The sequence below is a fragment of the Patagioenas fasciata genome, chromosome 5 (assembly GCF_037038585.1).
Source record: "Patagioenas fasciata isolate bPatFas1 chromosome 5, bPatFas1.hap1, whole genome shotgun sequence".
In the NCBI taxonomy this organism is placed as follows: Eukaryota; Metazoa; Chordata; class Aves; order Columbiformes; family Columbidae; genus Patagioenas; species Patagioenas fasciata.
The window spans coordinates 68,860,229-68,879,352 of NC_092524.1; the positions used below are offsets into that span (position 1 = coordinate 68,860,229).

At 57.8% G+C, this 19,124-nt stretch overlaps 1 protein-coding gene across 1 annotated transcript; it reads left to right on the top strand.

Moving 5' to 3' along the window:
• Positions 1-1,258: 1,258 nt before the first annotated feature.
• PYGL (glycogen phosphorylase L) lies at positions 1,259-18,881 on the top strand. Its single transcript, XM_065839081.2, has 21 exons — positions 1,259-1,399; positions 2,751-3,003; positions 4,489-4,590; positions 6,268-6,346; positions 7,362-7,465; positions 9,601-9,732; positions 10,206-10,317; positions 10,401-10,483; positions 11,685-11,828; positions 12,011-12,103; positions 13,007-13,153; positions 14,209-14,372; positions 14,474-14,588; positions 15,251-15,352; positions 15,426-15,573; positions 15,689-15,747; positions 16,072-16,213; positions 16,379-16,586; positions 16,667-16,801; positions 18,084-18,150; positions 18,512-18,881. The coding sequence occupies exons 2-21, from the start codon at positions 2,761-2,763 to the stop codon at positions 18,698-18,700; spliced, it is 2,568 nt and encodes an 855-aa protein (XP_065695153.1). The 5' UTR covers positions 1,259-1,399; positions 2,751-2,760; the 3' UTR covers positions 18,701-18,881.
• Positions 18,882-19,124: the final 243 nt, after the last annotated feature.

A 19,124-nucleotide genomic window follows, 5' to 3' on the forward strand; every position in this document is an offset into this window, starting at 1 on the left:
GGGGGGGTAGTTCTTCCAGGAATAGGGGAAATGCTGAGGGGTGAGTGGTGTTGGGGCTGTTTCCCAAGGAAAGGCAAGGGCAGCGCTCCCAGGGCCCTGGGATGGACTCGCTGTTGGGATATTAGCGACGCTCTCCGTGTTCTCAGGGTGCCCCAGGAGAGGTTTTCAGCGCGAGGCCTCTGAGCTCATCACGGGCTGGAGTCCAGGGCTAAAGAAAAACCGCTAATGCATTAAGTGCATTTGCGTCTCAGAACAATGCTTGTCCCTTCCAGAGACGGAATGTGCCCAGGACACCAGAGATAAGGGAAATTCCATCCTCCCTGCAGCGTGTTGAAGCCAGCGTGCAAGTCATGCACGGGGAGAGGGAACAACCGGGCAGGGGACACCAGCCACCCAGGGATGGGTGAGGGCAGAGACACCAGCTGCATCCCGGCTTTAACGTAGAGCAGAGCAGGGCTGGGGGTCTCAGGCTGCCCAAATCCCCCCAGGGCTCTGCCCCACGCCTGGCACCTCTTGGAGCACTTTGCATGGCACCGTTAAGTAGCAAGCGACACGACAAGAAGAAACGGCCTCAAGTTGCACCAGGAGAGGTTTAGATTGCATTTTAGGAACAATTTCTTCCCCAAAGGGCTGTGGGGCATTGGAACAGGCTGCCCAGGGCAGTGCTGGAGTCACCATCCCTGGAGGGTTGGACAGACGGACATGAGGTTCTCAGGACATGGGGCAGTGCAAGGGGTGGGTTATGGTTGGACTTTATGATCTTGAGGGTCTTTTCCAACCAAAATGATGCTGTGATTTGCACAGCTGCAATTTCCACCTGTGTCAGAGGGCAGATCCCAATGTAAAACACCTGCTCTGGGCACTGAGCCCTCACCTACTCTACCTGGCATCTCCTGGCAAGGAAACCATGCCCAGGCTTCTACCCAGACAATAATCCTCCCATTTGCCCTGTGAAAAGATCAGGAAGATGGGGCACATCCCTTCTTTTTCCACATCGTACATGTGCAGTTGGGGCTGGTTCCTGAATTTGGGGGAGCCCCTGCAGCCCTTTGCTGGGACCCAGCTCAGCGTGGAGCCTCGTGCTGCTCAGTCCCAGCCAGGGTGACAGTCGGGGTGACCCCAGAAGCACCCCATGGGGACATGGTTGGGTTATCTTGCTTTCAGCTGCGTGTGGTTTAGCTTTGCAGAAGCGGGCAGGGAAAACACGCAAGGCTGGAAAGCCTGCGCAGGCATGGCTGAAGGAAGAGGAAGAGGTGGTGTGTTTGCACTCGTATCGGCTGTTCTTGCCCTCCGGAGGAACTGCAGGCAGGGCAGGCAGCCAAGGAACCGCGCTCAGAGCCCATCAGAAGAAACCCCACGCCATTTCCAGAGGGATTGCAGAGAGCAAAGGGAGGAGGAGGTGAGGGACAGGAGGCAGGGAGATAGAGGGGTGCAGGGGAAGGGGGTGCAGGGGTGAGTGAGATCGTGACACTTCCCATCTCAGCCATGAGAGCGGCTGTTCTGTCCAGGGCCGGTAGGACAGGCCTTGCACAAGCCCCAAGAGCACCCCCAGGCACCCCCTTTGCATATTCTGGGTGTCTTCCGCGCTTTGCACACCCTCTAGGCACCCCCGGGTGACGGTCCCCTGTGCACCTCCTTTGCATGTCTGTGGGGTCCCCCCTTTTGCACAGCCTCCTGTACATCCCTAGGGCGGTTGTCCCCAGGGTACCCCCCTCTGTACCCTCCTCTGTGCATCCCCAACTCACAGTTCCTGGGGTACTCCCCCACCTTTGCACAGCCCTTTGTGCACCCTCGGGTGACAGTCCCCGGGGCATCCCCTTTGTGCTTTCGTGGGGTCCTCCTCGTTGCACACCCCTCTGTGCATCCCTAGGGCGGTTATCCCCAGGGTGCCCCTCTTTTTACCCCCCCTCTCTGCACCCCCAGGTGCCTGTCCCTGGGCCTCCACTTTGCATGTCCATGGTGTCCCCCCCTTTGCCCAGCCTTCTGCGCATCCCTAGGGCTGTTGTCCCCAGGGTACCCCCATTTGTACCCCCCTCTGCGCATCCCCGGGACATCCCCTTTGAGCTTTTGTGGGGTCCCCACCTTTGCACCCCTTTCTGTGCATCCCCGGGTGGCGGTCCCCAGGGTAGCCCCCTTTGTACCCCACTCTGTGCATCCCTAGGCCGGTTGTCCCCAGGGTACCCCCCTTTGTATCCCCCTCTGTGCATCCCCGGGGCACCCCCTTTGAGCTTTTGTGGGGTCCCCGCCTTTGCACACCCCTTTGTGCATCCCTAGGGTCGTTGTCCCCAGGGTACCCCCACTTTTGAACCCCCCTCTGTGCATCCCCGGGTCGCAGCCCTGGGACATCCCCTTTGCGCTTTCATGGGGTCCCTCTCGTTGCACCCACCTCTGCGCACCCCCGGGTGGCAGTCCCCGGGCCTCCCCTTTGAATGTCCTTGGTGTCCCCCCCTTGCACAGCCTTCTGTGCATCCCTAGGGTGGTTGTTCCCAGGGCACGCCCGCTTTTGTACCCCCTTCTCTGCACCCCCGGGTGGCGTTCCCCGGGGTTCCCCCCCCGGGCACCCCCACAGAGCTCCGCTCCCGCCCCACGCGTGGGCGGCCCGTGGCGGCTCAGCCCATCCCCGTCCCCTCCCCGGGGCGGTGCCAGAGCCGGGGGCGGAGACGGAACCCGCTCACCGGTGCCCAGCCCCGCGTCCCCAGAGCCCCGTGGTGGCTGTGCCCCCCCCCCCCCCCTACTCCGTGTCCCCACAGCCCCGCCGAGATGTCGCGACCGCTGTCGGACCAGGAGCGGCGAAAGCAAATCAGCATCCGCGGGATCGTGGGAGCCGAGAACGTGGCCGAGCTGAAACGGGGCTTCAACCGGCACCTCCACTTCACCCTGGTCAAGGACCGCAACGTGGCCACCCCCCGCGACTACTACTTCGCCTTGGCCCACACCGTGCGGGACCACCTGGTGGGGCGCTGGATCCGCACCCAGCAGTACTACTACGAGAAGGACCCCAAGGTGGGAGCGAGGGGATGCTGGGGGGGACCTCTCTTTGCTGGGGGGACGTCTCTTTGCAGGGCGGGGGGTGGAGAGTGGTGGGAACCCCCTCTTTGCTTCCCCAAGTTGGCTCCTGCGTCATGGCCAGGGTGGGAATTTGTGCAACCATCGCAACCCTTTGGGTGCAAATCTTCCCGCTGTGGGAAAATAGAAAAGAAAGGGGCCGCTTTTTCTTGTGTTTAGGGGCATTTCCTTATTTTTGCCGAGCGTCGGGACTGGACTTTACCAAGCGAGGCCACTGTCCTTTGCTTTGCAAAACAAACAGAGCGCGGTTTGGCCCGGCGCTGGGTGCGGGGCATGGGAACAGGGTTTGTTGTCCCGCAGCGCTGGCGTGGGTGCGGTCTGCCCCGAGCAGCTGCAGAGCCTTCTAGGGAGAATTCATTGAAAAGGCTTAAACGAACCCGAAGGCAGCTGCGAGCAAGCCTGGTTTAAAATAGGCACAAGCCTAATCTGCGCCACAGCAACCCTGAGGGTGAAAGATCTGGGCTGTGCAGGAGTTTCTGTCCTGTTGCTCGCACGGGGCTCAGGGTGCAGGGGGATTAAGCAGTAATCCCCCCCGACACCTGGGCGGCCCTGTCGGTTCCAATTTGGCCCCACAAACACCTTGCTGGGACCGTGCCAGCCCCTGAGAGCTCAACCCCCCTTGTGTTGTGAAGGGGTGAGAAAAAGAGATGAGTCTCTTGCAGGACTTGAATCTGAGGGTTTTGCTGTGGCGTCTGCCCGGCGTTGCTGCCTCCAGCTCTGCTGGGACCAAACCACTAAGCCCCGATCAATCGTGCCCAGTACATCCCAGCCCAACCCCGCGCAGGTGCTGGGGAAACCTGTCAAGTCAGCGACTTCCTCCGGCCTAAATCCTTCCTTAAAGCCTGCGGTGCTGACGCCGAGGGGCGGCTTACACAAGCCTCCATCTTACCGGCCGCATCCTGCACCCGCCATGGCAGAGCGGGGAGGTGACAGTGTGCCGTGGTCCCAACCCCGGGGACAGCAGAGGAAACTCGTGTCCCCGCCGCTGTCACATGCGCCCGGCCCTGGCAGCTTGCTCGGTTTTCCTGTTGCTTTCCAACTCCGAGCGATGTTAGGAAATGTCTCCTTTTTATAAAGTTTGACTTTGTACCGGCGTGGCCACCAGCGTGCTCAGGGTGACCACCCGGAGCTGTCGCTGCTCTCGGACAGCGCTCTGGGGCTTGTCCAAACAAAACCACCTCGGCGTTGCTCTGGTCCCCGCTTGGGAAATCGCGGCAGGAGGAGAGCAGGGCTGGGGCTGCAGGACACGGCCACCTCGGGGCCTCCGAGCACCCCCAGATTCCCAGTGCAAATCACTCTGCTCTGTTGAGAGTTGGGGATTTTCCTCTTGTTTGCAGATAACACCTGAAAGTGGCTTCTGGGGTCCAAGGGGGCCTCCTCTGGCCCTGGGGAAGGTGACTGGGGGGTGGTTTTCTCTTTCAGAGGATTTATTATCTCTCCCTGGAGTTTTACATGGGGCGGACACTGCAAAACACCATGATCAACCTGGGGCTGCAGAACGCCTGCGATGAAGCCGTCTACCAGGTGAGCATCCCCGGGGGTCAGTGTGGGCCCAGACTGGGGGGACTCAGTGCTTGCCGGCTCCTGGGATGTCCCTGTTTTAATGCACTGGCTGCAAACTGCTCCCTGAGCATCGTTCATGGATAAATGCTGCTCCAAGAGCTTTTCTTGAAAGACCGGGGGCCACAGGTGGTACCTGCAACCTGATGGGGGCTGCCCAAACTGGTGACCGAGTGCTGCAGGATGCGGCACAGTGCTGCTGAGCACTGCTCAGATGGACAATCAAGCCCATAAGCTGCAAGGAAGCTCATGTTTGTATGCATGAGGCCACTAATAGCTATAATCAATAGCAGAGGGGAATCAAATCTTGGCCTAACTCAACCCCAGGGTGGTGCTGGCACCGTGTGGCACTCGGGTTATCAAAGGTTTTTGGATGGCTCCTTTTCCCTTCACCATTCACTCGCACCCCTTGTGACCAACACCGTCGTACGTGGCTGGGGTGGTTGCACAACAACCAGAGCAGCTTTCGAGCAAATGCATTCAAAAGAGAGGAACTTATTTTTAGGTTTTTTTATCTGTTGACCTTGCGCTGAGGGCGGCAGCTCAGCCAGGGTGAGGGTGCGGAAGAGCCTGGGATGCTGCGTGGTGGTGGCCTGGGGAAGCAGAAAGCGTGAGCTTATTTGGAAATCTCGTTTGCAGAGATGGCATGTAAAGCTCTTGAGGAAAAATCCTCCTTACTGCGTCCGCTGAGCCTCCCGGGCATAAAGGCCAAACACTTCTAAAGTAAAATAACTGGCATAATAGAAATCGCTTAGGATATTTCTGTAGGCACTCAGGGCTGCTGCTGAGATTTAGAGCTGTAGAGCGCAGTGCCGCAGAACAATGGCATGGCTGGTTTGGGAGAAAGGTGCTGCCCGCTTACACATGAGCGGTGCAGGATCTGGCCCTCCCGCAGGGGTGTCTGTGGGCTGGGGTTGTCCCTTCTTGCTGTGACTGTGGAATAGCAAGGGGACATTGGACCGAGAGTTTTCCATGAGAAAAGGTGGCTCAGCCCTGGCAAGGCACCGTCTTTCCTGCTGAGCTGCGTAAGGAGCTTTGCATAGGCAAAACCTCTTTGTCATACAGCATCCCAGGCTGAAAAGTTTCAATTTCCTTGTAAAAGTGGTGCAGCTGCTTCTGTGTGTGTCTCTGTTAAAGTGTGATGCCCGGAGCCAGGGGATGGGCGCCCAGGTGGTGCCGCAGGGGGACAAGGTGCTGGGGGAGCAGGTGCCTGTCCCCATGGGGCTGGGATGTGGAGGGAGGGAGTGATCCCTGGAGACTTGCCCAAAATGTCTGAGACCACAAGAGCAGCACCCTGGTTATGGCTGGGTGCTCCCCACCCCAGGGGCTTGTCCACAGCAAGGTCAAGGTCATGTGTGTCCTTTGCAAAGGCTGGTGGAGTGACTTGAACTCCAGAGCTGGTCCCTACCACGTGAAGGGGCAGAGGGACCGCTTTGGGTAGGAATCCTTGCGTCTCAGCTGCAGGGGTGGCTCTTACAGGCTGGGGTGCCTTTCTGTCCCTCCTGGAGCCCAGCTGTGAGGGGTCACGGCGGTGCTGGGCGCAGGGCAGCACCCAGGGGTGCGTGTCAGCAGTGTCACCCCTCTGCAGGGCTGGGTGCCCCGAGAGCTGCCAGCCCATCACCTTCTCCTTCTGATCTGCAGCTCGGGCTGGACATGGAAGAGCTGGAGGAGATTGAGGAGGATGCTGGTCTCGGGAATGGTGGTCTCGGCAGGCTGGCTGGTGAGTGAGCCCCCCAAAAATGGTCTTACTGCCTAGGGAGTGTCACTGAACAGTTTGGGTTGGAAGGGATCTTCAGAGCCCATCCAGTGCCCCCCCTGCCATGAGCAGGGACATCTTCACCAGCTCAGGTTGCTCAGAGCCCCGTCCAGCCTGGCCTGGGATGTCTCCAGGGATGGTTCAGCCACCACCTCTCTGGCCAACCTGGGCCAGGCTCTCACCACCCTCAGGGCCAACAATTTCTTCCTCATATCTGGCCTGAATCTTCCTCTTTTAGTTTAAAACCATCACCCCTTGTCCTGTAGCAACAGGCCCTGCTCAAAAGTCTGTCCCCATCTTTCTTATTGGCACCTTTAAAGTACAGAAATGCCACAATAAGGTCTCCCCAGAGCTTCTCTTCTGCAGCTGAACACCCCAACTCTCTCAGCCTGTCCTCCCAGCAGAGCTGTTCCAGCCTCGGATCATTCCTGTGGCTCCTCTGGCCCCTCTGCAGCAGGTCCATGTGTGTCCTGTGCTGAGGAACCAGAGCTGGACCAGCACTGCAGGGGGGTCTCACCAGAGCGGGGCAGAGGGGCAGAATCACCTCCCTCCATCTGGTGCCCACAGGGCTGGGGATGCAGCCCAAGATCCAATTGGTTTCTGGGCTGCAAGCGCACGGTGCCAGCTCATGCCCCATCTTTCACCTCCCAGCACCCTAAGTCGTTCTCCACAGGGCTGCTCTCCATCCCTTCATCCCTGCCTGGCTCGATACCAGGGATACCCCCACCTTCATCCAGGGCCTTGCACGTGCCCTTGTTGAACCTCATGAGACTGGTGGGTCACAGCCCTGGGGCCTTTGCATCCTAAACCTGGGTGGGGTTTATTGCTCCAGCCTCTCTGTGCACAAAGAGGCTCTGGGTGGACAGGGAGCGAGTGGCGGCTGCTGGCCCTGGCTCGTGTCCCTGCGGGGTGGCTGCTTGTGGCCCTTGGCTCTCCACGGGGACAAGGACAAGCTCACTGCTCTCTTCTCTCCCGGCAGCCTGCTTCCTCGACTCGATGGCAACGCTGGGGCTGGCAGCCTACGGCTATGGCATCCGCTATGAGTACGGCATCTTCAACCAGAAGATCCGGGACGGGTGGCAGGTATGGATGGTGACGTATAGCCCTTACTGTCCCCCAGCACCACCGAAACCCCGAGTCCAGCCAAGATCAGGACAAGATCAGGGTGCACCGACTCTCCCTTAGCTTGGAGCCTGCTGGAAGCAGAGCTGGTGCTGCGATATTTAAAACTCGTCAGATGTTTACTCGAACCAGTTTAACTTCTTAAACCAGTGCAAGCACTCAGCATCCCTCCCTGCGGCGGGGAGGCTCGTTTTTCATCCCGCTGGCTCCAGGCTGGGATCAGCCCAGTGTCACCATTCCCAGTCGAGCTCATTAGCGGCTCGGTGCGGCAGCATGGAGGGGAGTGCCATGCTAATTAGCAGAGAGCTGCAAGTCGTCAGCGTGACATCCGGGGCTAGCGGGATGCTCTCCCTGGGAGTTTTCTCCCACATCGTGTCCCGCTCAGGGCCAGCAGCACCGCGGGAGCTGCCCCGTGGCTGTATGGAGCCGGCGAGGGTGCACAAGTCGTGTCCCTGCTCCCGGTGGGGTGGGGATGGTTTCATTGAGGTGATGTGGGGAAATGCAGGGACACCAGATCCAGCTCCCCCAGCCCGGATGTGCTGCTCCACACCTGGGTTAAACATCAGAGGCTGTTTTGGATAATCCTTGGAAAATGTGTGTGTGTATGTAAAACCCCTGGTGGGAGTGTCCCGTCCCAACAGATGGGATGAGGGATGAGTTAACTCTAGGTGCGACACACACCCTGGCTCAACAGATGAGACCAGGTGTGAGTTAACTCTGGGTTAATTGCGCGCCGTTATGTGAAGTGAATGACAATCACCTCTGCGGTCCAATTCAATTGCGAGTTTTACTAGAAGTGCTTGTTGGAATATTGGTTACAGCGAATGGTGACTTGGCAAAAGTGTAACAGAACTTATCAACACATTAACAGCGAAAGTCCTGCTTCGAGCAGGGTATTGGCAACCATCAGTAGCTATAATGTGAAATTTAACGAGAAATCAACAGCAGAGCTTAAAGATGGTGTTATCGTTATATGTTCAGAAGGGAAAGAGAGTGCTAGAGAGGGAAGGAAAACTAAGGTATAAGGGAGAGAGAAAGAGAGTAATATATATATATGGAAGGAGAGACAAAGAAATGGGGGTATAGGAAAAGGCAGAGAAGGAAAGAGCAGAGAGAAAGGAAGAAAGAAAAGAGTGAGGGATGTGGGGAAATGCAGGGACACCAGATCCAGCCCCCCCAGCCTGGCTGTGCTGCCCCACGCCTGGGTTAAACATCGGAGGGTGGAAGAGGCTGTTTTGGAAAACCCTTGGAAAATGTGTGTGTGTGTGTGTAAAACCCCTGGTGGGAGACAACCCGGAATACCCAGGGGGACCCTGCAAGCGCTCCCAAAAAAGCCAGCAAGTGCAGACCTTTCCTCCTTGGTGCTGTGAAATACTGTTCCCTGTCTGCTGCATCCTAATGGCGCTTTTTCCACCTGGTCCTTGTGCAATGTCCCTGACACCCAGAGCTCTGTCCTGCCCATGCCAAAGGTGACGTCTAACCCAGGATGTCCCCTGTAACAACACTGCTGAGGTAGGAATGAGCCCCCTTGGTTAGCCAGCTTGCAGGCTGAGATGAAAAACCCAATTAAGGTATTAATGGCATCTCAGCTGCAGCGTGGCAGTGTTAGCAGTGCACCAAGAGAAGTATTGCTCTTCATCCCCACCTCCTCATCCTCATCCATCAGTCCTCTGGCAGGGAGATGCTGGGGTTCGGGGTGTTCTGGCAGAGCCCTGACTCTGGGCTCACCCTGCGGTGCCAAAACCTGGGTTTGGGGCAGACAGACTCCAAAGCACAGAATCACGGAAGTGTTTGGGTGGAAGGGACCTCCCCAGCTCCCCCAGTGCCCTCCCTGCCATGAGCAGGGACATCTTTACCAGCTCAGGTTGCTCAGAGCCCCGTCCAGCCTGGCCTGGGATGTCTCCAGGGATGGTTCAGCCACCACCTCTCTGCCCAACCTGGGCCAGGCTCTCACCACCCTCAGGGCAACAATTTCTTCCTCATGTCCAGCATCCCCTTTTCTGGAGCCTTTCCCAGCCATCCTCCACATGGCACAACCCATGGAGGTGTCCCCAGTGCTGGGTGGCCCTGTTACCTCTCTTGCTCCCTCTTGGCAGGTGGAAGAAGCTGACGACTGGCTCCGGCATGGCAACCCCTGGGAGAAAGCCCGTCCCGAGTACATGCTGCCTGTGCACTTCTACGGCCGGGTGGAGCACACGGCCACCGGCACCAAGTGGGTGGACACCCAGGTAGGACCGGTGTGTGTGAGGAACCCCCCTTGCATGGCTTGTCCCATCACCCGGGTGACTGTCACTGGCTCTCCTGAGTCCTCCATCCCAGCCAGGGGGGTTGCGCTGGTGAGGCTGCTTCACTGGGGTGGAAAAGGCAGCAAGTGGAGCAAACTGGGGAGGAGACGGATGTGGGGATGGGGACAGGTTTTGCTGCTCCAACCTCCGAAATACCCAAAAGCACCTCCAGCGGGTCTGTGTGCAGTGCACACCTCGGTATTGTGGCTTAAGTTAAGCTTCTCCTGACCTCCTCTCCATCCCGAGTGCTTCTGGCAAACACCAGCTGCTGTGCAGACCCAGGAGAGCCGGGGTGTCCCCAAGGCTGGGGGCTACCCAGCATGTCCCCATGCATACTGCCCTGGGAGGGCCTGTGGATGGGCTCCAGGGGGCAGGGGGACACCAGCTGGGGACACAGCCTGGCTCTGATGTCCTAGGTGGTGCTGGCGCTGCCCTATGACACCCCCGTGCCTGGGTACATGAACAACACAGTCAACACCATGCGCCTGTGGTCGGCTCGGGCACCCAACGACTTCAACCTGCGGGACTGTAAGTGGCTGCTCGTGGGGTGACACGTGGGGACGGGGCACAGGGGGGTCCCACACCCACCTTATCCCTCTGCTCCTCCCCAGTTAACGTTGGAGACTACATCCAGGCCGTGCTGGACAGGAACCTGGCGGAGAACATATCCCGTGTCCTCTACCCCAATGACAACGTGAGTCGGGGTGGGGGGTGTCCCGGTTTTAGGGGTGGGTAGAGATTGCGGAGCAGCCCCTTTTGCCAGGACGTTGCAGAGATGTTTTTAGCTGTGTTTCAAGCCGTTTGTAGTGCTTGGCTGGGGACTGCGCCTCTCGCCAGCTGCAGCACGAGTGAGTCCGTTCCCAGGCAAATCTGAGCTCAGCATGGTAGGGAAGGGAGCGAGGATGAGCACGTCCTGCTGCAGAAATATCCCTTGAGTCTCAAAATTTAACATGAGGGCAAAACGATGAACACTGCTGGGGTTTTCCTGCCAGTCCCTTTTAGCCCTGTACTGGACATTGAGCCTCTAATTGCCTTTTGCATCCTGACACCTCGCTGCGGGTGTTCTTGCTGTGCCGCGCAGAGATGCAGTGGGATGTGCAACCCTTCAATGGGCACAAAACAAGCTGTGGAGCAGGAGAATGGGGTGAAGGGCGGCTCTCCTTGCCCTGCAGCCTTTTTTGGCGGGTCCTGATGGGTTTTTTTTCCAATTTAATCCTACCCCAGTTTTCCCAGCTGCTGAGGGAAGCTGGGGGCACCACAGCTGGGGTGGTGAGGATGCCTTATGCAGATCCTCTCTAGCAGACCAGGGGGTTGATGTTTTGTGCTGCATGAATGCTGCTTTTATTTCTCGTCTTAGGAAGAGCTCTGAGGTGTTACAACCCCTGTGGATTGCCTTTCCATCGCATCGCCCAAAATTTGTGGCCAAAAGTTTCAAACCAGAGAGAACAAACTTGGATGATGCTCAGGGGTTGTTTAGACCTCTATTTGTAACAGCACATCTCAAAACTCCTGTGCGGAAATCTGAAAAGAGAGAGGATAGAATCACAGAAGAGTTTGGGTTAAAGGGACCTTCCCAGCTCCCCCAGTGCCACCCCTGCCATGAGCAGGGACATCTTCACCAGCTCAGGTTGCTCAGAGCCCCGTCCAGCCTGGCCTGGGATGTCTCCAGGGATGGTTCAGCCACCACCTCTCTGGCCAACCTGGGCCAGGCTCTCACCACCCTCAGGGCCAACCATTTCTTCCTCACCAGTGCTGGGGGAAGCACCAGGGGCTCACACTGTGCTGTGGGGTGGAAATGTGTGTGTGTGGGTCCCTGTGTGGTAGGAAGCCTCGGGTGCAGCCGTGCCCGAGCAGAACGGTGCGATTCTGCATTATTCTGCTCCTCTGCTCAACAGTTTTTCGAGGGGAAGGAGCTGCGGCTGAAGCAGGAGTACTTTGTCGTGGCTGCCACCCTCCAGGACATCATACGCCGCTTCAAAGCATCCAAATTCGGGAGCACGGAGAGTGTCCGAACTGTGTTTGATTCCTTCCCCGACCAGGTATGAGCCAGGGTGGCTCTGACATGTGCCTTGGAGCTCATTTCAACACCTCCCAGATGCACATCCAGGGCTGGAGAGGTTGGGTGGACCCTCCGTGGGTGCTTGTGCCCAGCTGACTTGCACAATGGGATCTCTGCATGTCCTCCTGGTGTCCCCATGTGTCGCCCCTGCTCTCCCCACAGGTCGCCATCCAGCTGAACGACACGCACCCCGCCATGGCCATCCCTGAGCTGATGAGGATTTTTGTAGACATCGAGAAGCTGCCATGGAACAAGGTGGGGGAGACATGGGTCCTGGGGGACAGCAGGATGACCATGACCACTGGGCCCTTGTGGCCAGGAAGGCCAATGGTACCTGGGGTGGGTTAGAAGGGGGTGGTCAGTGGGTCAGAGAGGTTCTCCTGCCCCTCTGCTCTGCCCTGGGGAGACCACACCTGGAATCTTGTGTCCAGTTGTGGCCCCTCAGTTCCAGAAGGACAGGGAACTGCTGGAGAGAGTCCAGCGCAGCCACCAAGATGCTGAAGGGAGTGGAGCATCTCCCGTGTGAGGAAAGGCTGAGGGAGCTGGGGCTCTGGAGCTGGAGAAGAGGAGACTGAGGGGGGACTCATTCCTGGGGATCAATATAGAAAGGGGCAGTGTCAGGAGGATGGAGCCAGGCTCTTCTGGGTGACAACCAGTGACAGAACAAGGGGTAATGGGTTCAAACTGGAACACAGGAGGTTCCACTTGAATATGAGAAGAAACTTGTTCCTGGTGAGGGTGGCAGAGCCTGGCCCAGGCTGCCCAGGGAGGTTGTGGAGTCTCCTTCTGTGCAGCCATTCAAACCCGCCTGGACACCTTCCTGTGGAACTTCATCTGGGTGTTCCTGCTCCATGGGGGGATTGCACTGGATGAGCTTTCCAGGGCCCTTCCAACCCCTCACATTCTGGGATTCTGTGACCTGACCTGGCCCATGGGTCCCCTCTGCTTGTCCCCGCCCTCCCATCCACCCATGGCAGAGAAGCTGGGGAACTGGTTTGGTAGCTGGGAATGATGTGGTGTGGTCAGGCTGGGCTTAACCAGGACAGACTTGGAGGACCCAGCTTGGCCATGCTGCTGTGGGAGGACTACGAGTGGGTGCCAGCACCCACCCACGGGTCCCCCACCATCGCCGCTCAGCACTGGCTCTCCCCCTGGCAGGCCTGGGACATCACCAAGCAAACCTTCGCCTACACCAACCACACGGTGCTCCCTGAAGCCCTGGAGCGCTGGCCGGTGGACTTGGTGGAGAAACTGCTCCCCAGACACCTCCAGATCATCTACGAGATCAACCAGAGGCACCTGGATGTAAGTGCCTTGGGGTACCAGAGGAGCAGGGCGGGCATGACACACGTGGAGATTAGGGGGATGCACAAACTGATGATGTTGGGTGTGTGGCTGCGTGGTTATGGCTGCAATTTTGGGAGGTTCGTATATAGGGAAGCCTGGAGCCCTCAGCACAGGACACACATGGGCCTGTTGGAGAGGGGCCAGAGGAGCCACAGGAATGACCCAAGGCTGGAACAGCTCTGCTGGGAGGACAGGGTGAGAGAGCTGGGGTGTTCAGCTGCACAAGAGAAGCTCCAGGGAGACCTTAGTGTGGCCTCTCCATACTTAAAAGGGGCTGATAAAAAAGATGGGAACAGACTTTTAAGCAGGGCCTGTTGCGACAGGACAAGGGGTGATGGTTTTAAACTAAAGGAGGGAGATTCATGTTGGACATGAGGAAGAAATTGTTGTCCCTGAGGGTGGTGAGAGCCTGGCCCAGGTTGGCCAGAGAGGTGGTGGCTGAACCATCCCTGGAGACATCCCAGGCCAGGCTGGACGGGGCTCTGAGCAACCTGAGCTGGTGAAGATGTCCTTTCTCATGGCAGGGGTGGCACTGGGGGAGCTGGGAAGGTCCCTTCCCTCCCAGTCTATTCTATGATTCCCACCAGCCTGTTTCCAATCCACATTTGGTGGCTATTTTAAGGGATTCACCCGTTGCTCCAGGCACTTACTTGTTGGCATTTCTTTGCTCCCTAAATGCTCAGTTCATCCTGGAGAAGGATGAGGTTGGGAGTATAAAGGAGATTGTGGTTTGGCCTCCTGGTCTGGCAGGACGAGGCTTTGGCCATAACATCCCCCCAGACTATGCATGTGCCCACAAACCCCTCTCCATGGGGAATGGGGTGGGGGGTCCTTCTGTTGAGAGACATCCCTGCTGGGGAAGGGTTTACACCGTCACTCTGGAGTAAAAGCCACCACTCTGCCTGGCGTCAAACGCATTTGCGACATTGCTGTGGCCTCCTTCTCGGGAACCATCAGGCAGGACATCCCAAACTGCCAGCACCACCCACTGCCTCTCCATCCTCCATTGGCAGCACATCGCGTCCCTCTTCCCCAACGACGTGGACCGGCTGCGGAGGATGTCCCTGATAGAGGAGGGAGGTACCAAGAGGATCAACATGGCCCATCTCTGCATTGTCGGCTCCCACGCTGTCAACGGCGTGGCCGAGATCCACTCCGAGATAGTCAAGACTCAAGTGTAAGTGCAGGGTGGAAGGCGGCGCTGGATCAGCCTCGGCTTGGCAATAGTGGTGGTGCCAGGTGGGTGAGCCTGAAGCTGTCCCCTCCTTGTCCTCACAGCTTCAAGGACTTTGCAGAGCTGGAACCAGAGAAGTTTCAGAACAAGACCAACGGCATCACCCCACGGCGCTGGCTCCTGCTCTGCAACCCGGGGCTGGCGGAGCTTATTGCAGAGGTAACAGTGTGGGGGGAGCGTGCTGGCCCCCAACCCTTCCCGACCGCGGGGACACTGATCCAACCTCAGCCACAGAAATGACCCAGGGCTGGAACAGCTCTGCTGGGAGGACAGGCTGAGAGAGTTGGGGTGTTCAGCTGGAGAAGAAAAGCTCCGGGGAGACCTTAGTGTGGCCTCTCCATACTTAAAAGAGGCTGATAAAAAAGGTGGGGACAGACTTTCGAGCAGGGCCTGTTGCAATAGGACAAGGGGTGATGGTTTTAAACTAAAAGAGGGAGATTCAGGCTGGACACGAGGAAGAAATTGTTGTCCCTGAGGGTGGTGAGAGCCTGGCCCAGGTTGGCCAGAGAGGTGGTGGCTGAACCATCCCTGGAGACATCCCAGGCCAGGCTGGACGGGGCTCTGAGCAACCTGAGCTGGTGAAGATGTCCCTGCTCATGGCAGGGGTGGCACTGGGGGAGCTGGGAAGGGCCCTTCAACCCAAACCATTCTGTGATTCTACAATTTACATCTTCTAAATGGCCAGTCTCTGTTTCCATCTCACCTGGGTGCTCTGCTTCAGCTTTCCAAGCACTGCCGGCTCTGCTGGGCAAGAGCAGCGTGCCCCATGAAGGTTGCTGTCCCCATCCCATGGTCAGCATGTCCCTGTGGTCCCATTGCAGAAAATCGGGGAGGACTATGTGCGAGACCTGAGCCAGCTGACGAAGCTGCATGAGTTTGTGGACGATGACCTCTTCATCCGCGAGGTTGCCAAAGTGAAGCAGGTGAGGGGTGCGGGCAGGGGGGACACAGGCAGGGGGACAGGCTGGGGATGATATGGTCCCCATCCTTACCCAGGAGAACAAGGTGAAGTTCGCCTCTTACCTGGAGAAAGAGTACAAGGTGAAGATCAACCCTTCCTCCATGTTTGATGTGCATGTGAAGAGGATCCACGAGTACAAGCGGCAGCTGATGAACTGCCTACACATCATCACCATGTACAACCGTAAGCCACCACGTGCCCCGAGGGGACAGGCTGCCCTGGGGGGGTGCTCAAGCATCCCTGTTCCCCGGGGTTGTAGCTAAAACAGAAGGTGACACCACGCTGATGTCTTCTCCAGGCATCAGGAGGGATCCTGCCAATGTGTTTGTGCCGAGGACAGTGATCATTGGGGGCAAGGTAAGATGGGTCGGGAGTTTCAGGAATTTTGGAGAAAGTCCTTGAAAATGCCCCAGAGGTTTTGGGTGCAGATGGGGCCATGTCAATGAAGGGAAGATGTGCTGGAGTAGCACTTGTTGGCTTCGACCCAAGCAAGGCACCAAGTTTTTGAGTGGGCTGGCACAACCATATGCTGCCTGTGGTCATGCAAGCCCCCCAGACACTTGGTGGCACAAGAGAGGGGTTGGGTGAGGTGATGGGAGCGGCGCTGGGTGGGTGCTTCCCTGTGCTCCTCACCTGCTCCGGGCACCAGCTCTCCAGGCTCACCTATGGCTTTCCTCCTAGGCTGCCCCGGGATATCACATGGCTAAAATGATCATCAAGCTCATTAACGCTGTGGCTCACATGGTGAACAACGACCCCGTTGTGGGGAGCAAGCTGAAGGTCATCTTCTTGGAGAACTACAGAGTCTCGCTGGCAGAGAAAGGTAAGTCTACATGGGGCACGCTGTGGGGAGGGAATGTTCACCCCATGGATTTCCACCAGCCCTCAGTTCCACCACCACGAGACAGCAAGTCTACCCTCCTTTGGCACAATGTAAACCTAAAGCTGCTCACCATGAGCCCCTCGTGTCCATGTGTTCTGTTGGCAGTGATCCCAGCTACCGACCTGTCGGAACAGATCTCCACGGCGGGCACCGAGGCGTCGGGTACGGGGAACATGAAGTTCATGCTGAACGGGGCTCTGACCATCGGCACCATGGATGGAGCCAACGTGGAAATGGCCGAGGAGGCTGGAGAGGAAAACCTCTTCATTTTTGGCATGAGGGTGGAGGACGTCACGAAGCTGGACAGGGAAGGGTGAGGGCTGGGGACACTGTGGGGGTTGCCACTACAGGCAGCTGGAGCAGCACCATCTCACGTCAAGCCTTTCCCACCAGGTACAATGCCCAGCAGTACTACGACCGGCTCCCCGAGTTGAAGCAAGCTGTTGACCAGATTAAGAGTGGCTTCTTCTCCCCACAGGAGCCTGACCTCTTCAAAGACGTGGTCAACATGCTCTTCCACCATGACCGGTGAGGCCTGGAATGCCATCCATACCCTGGGGTGGGTCCTTCCACCAAACTCCACATGCCCGTGCAGAGCAGCCCCCCTGGCTGATAAGGTCCCATTTTCTGGCATAGATGTTGCACACATGGGGGAGCAATTGATGCCCCAAAAGGCTCTCCATAGAATCACAGAACAGTTTGGGTTGGAAAGGATCTTCAAAGCTCCCCCAGTGCCACCCCTGCCATGACAGGGACATCTTCACCAGCTCAGGTTGCTCAGAGCCCCGTCCAGCCTGGCCTGGGATGTCTCCAGGGATGGTTCAGCCACCACCTCTCTGGCCAACCTGGGCCAGGCTCTCACCACCCTCAGGGCCAACAATTTCTTCCTCATGTCCAGCCTGAATCTCCCTCCTTTAGTTTAAACCATCACCGCTTGTCCTGTCACAACAGGCCCTGCTCAAAAGTCTGTCCCCATCTTTCTTGTGGGCCCCTTTTAAGCACAGAAAGGCCGCACTAAGGTCTCCCCAGAGCTTCTCTTCTCCAGCTGAACACCCCAACTCTCTCAGCCTGTCCTCCCAGCAGAGCTGTTCCAGCCTTGGATCATTCCTGTGGCTCCTCTGGCCCCGTTCCAGCAGGTCCATGTGTGTCCTGTGCTGAGGACCCAGAGCTGGATGCAGCACTCCATACACAGCATTTCACATGCCCCGTCAAAGTCAAGGTGCATTTGGGTGTGCAGCTCTCACCAGATGCTTTTCTGTATCTCAAGGGCTGGAGCACTGAGCAGCCAAGGTTGTGGGCGTTCACATGGGGAAATGTTTTCCTGGTGAGGTGACACTGGGTGTGCTCTTCCAGGGCACCCGTCCAGCCCGTGTCACGGCACCCAAGGGCCCGCAGGGCTCTGTACGAGCACGGCTTGCAAGGGTGAATTTGGCTGAAGCATTTCTCATCTCTCAAGTGACAGGACAAGAAGAAAAGGCCTCTGGTTGCACCAGGGGAGGTTTATGTTGGGTTTTGGGAACAATTTCTTCTCCAAAGGACTGTGGGGCATTGGAACAGGCTGCCCAGGGCAGTGCTGGAGTCACCATCCCTGGAGGGTTGGACAGACTGATATGAGATTCTCATGGACACGGGGCAGTGCCAGGGGTGGGTTATGGTTGGACTTGATGATCCTGAGGGTCTCTTCCAGCCCAAATGCTTCTGTGATTCTATTTGTGTTGGAGGAAGCCCTATGACCTGCAGCCACCATCTGCCGCTGTTCCCACCTAGGTATTTCTGCCATTGTTGACCACTCCTTTCTTTCCTGCTGCAGGTTTAAGGTTTTTGCAGACTACGAGGCTTATGTCAAGTGCCAGGAGAAGGTCAGCGAGCTGTACCTGGTGAGTTCCCGCCTGGGGACAAGGCAGGGGGGCTGGGATAGGGACACAGCGTCCCATTCTGGAGCTGGGGTCTTGCGGGGCTGTGCATATGGATGGGTTCACACAATTACGAAGTGGCTGGGTTGAATGGACCTCTGTAGATCCCCCAGTGCAACCCCCCTGCTCACGCAGGGTCCCAGAGCAGATCACACAGGTGGGTCCAGGCGGGTTTGAATGTCTCGGAGAAGGAGACTCCACACCCGCTCTGGGCAGCCTGTTCCTGGCGAGGAGGCTCCTGACTGTGCTGCTGCAGGGCTTGAAAGCCACTCTCCCAGCCAAGGTGGCACCCATGGGCACGAGCATCCCACCCTTCTCCTTGCAGAACTCCAAGGCCTGGACCAAGATGGTCATCAAGAACATCGCGGCAGCCGGCAAGTTCTCCAGCGACCGCACCATCAAGGAGTACGCCCGGGACATCTGGCACGTGGAGCCCTCCGACCTGAAGATCCCACCACCCAACCAGCCCCGGGACGCGGCCGAGGACAAGACCCCCAACGGCACGGCGGCGTAGGGACACGAGCACACGCGCTGTAGAGTTGTCTTTGCTGTCTAGTCTGTGTCGCTGCTGCTGGTTTTGCTCCAGAAGTGTGGGGGGCGGATTTTTTATAACGTAAGTGTTGTGCGGAAAGCGAAACCACATCGCCCTGTTGCTTGTGTAGGTGCTAAAAATAAAAAGTGCCATTGGAGTCCAAGGAGTTGCTGAAGCCTAAACTTAGGGACTGGTCTCATTTGCAGCCACACTAACGCGGAAAGCGGGTGGAAGAGGTGAGTAGCTGGGGCTCCGTGGGGATGGGGGGCAGCACAGCTGGACACAGCTGGCTGAGCCTTTTCAGGTGCTGCTGAAGCATCCCCACGCTCGGTGGGGATGGGGGGGGGCAGCACAGCTGGACACAGCTGGCTGAGCCTTGCAGGTGCTGCTGAAGCATCCCCCACAC

Coding starts and splice junctions, on each gene's coding strand:
- PYGL (XM_065839081.2), top strand. CDS start 2,761: ATGTCGCGACCGCTGTCGGACCAGGAGCGGCGAAAGCAAATCAGCATC. Junction 11,829..12,010: donor TTGATTCCTTCCCCGACCAG/GTATGAGCCAGG, acceptor CTCTCCCCACAG/GTCGCCATCCAGCTGAACGA. Junction 13,154..14,208: donor TCAACCAGAGGCACCTGGAT/GTAAGTGCCTTG, acceptor CTCCATTGGCAG/CACATCGCGTCCCTCTTCCC.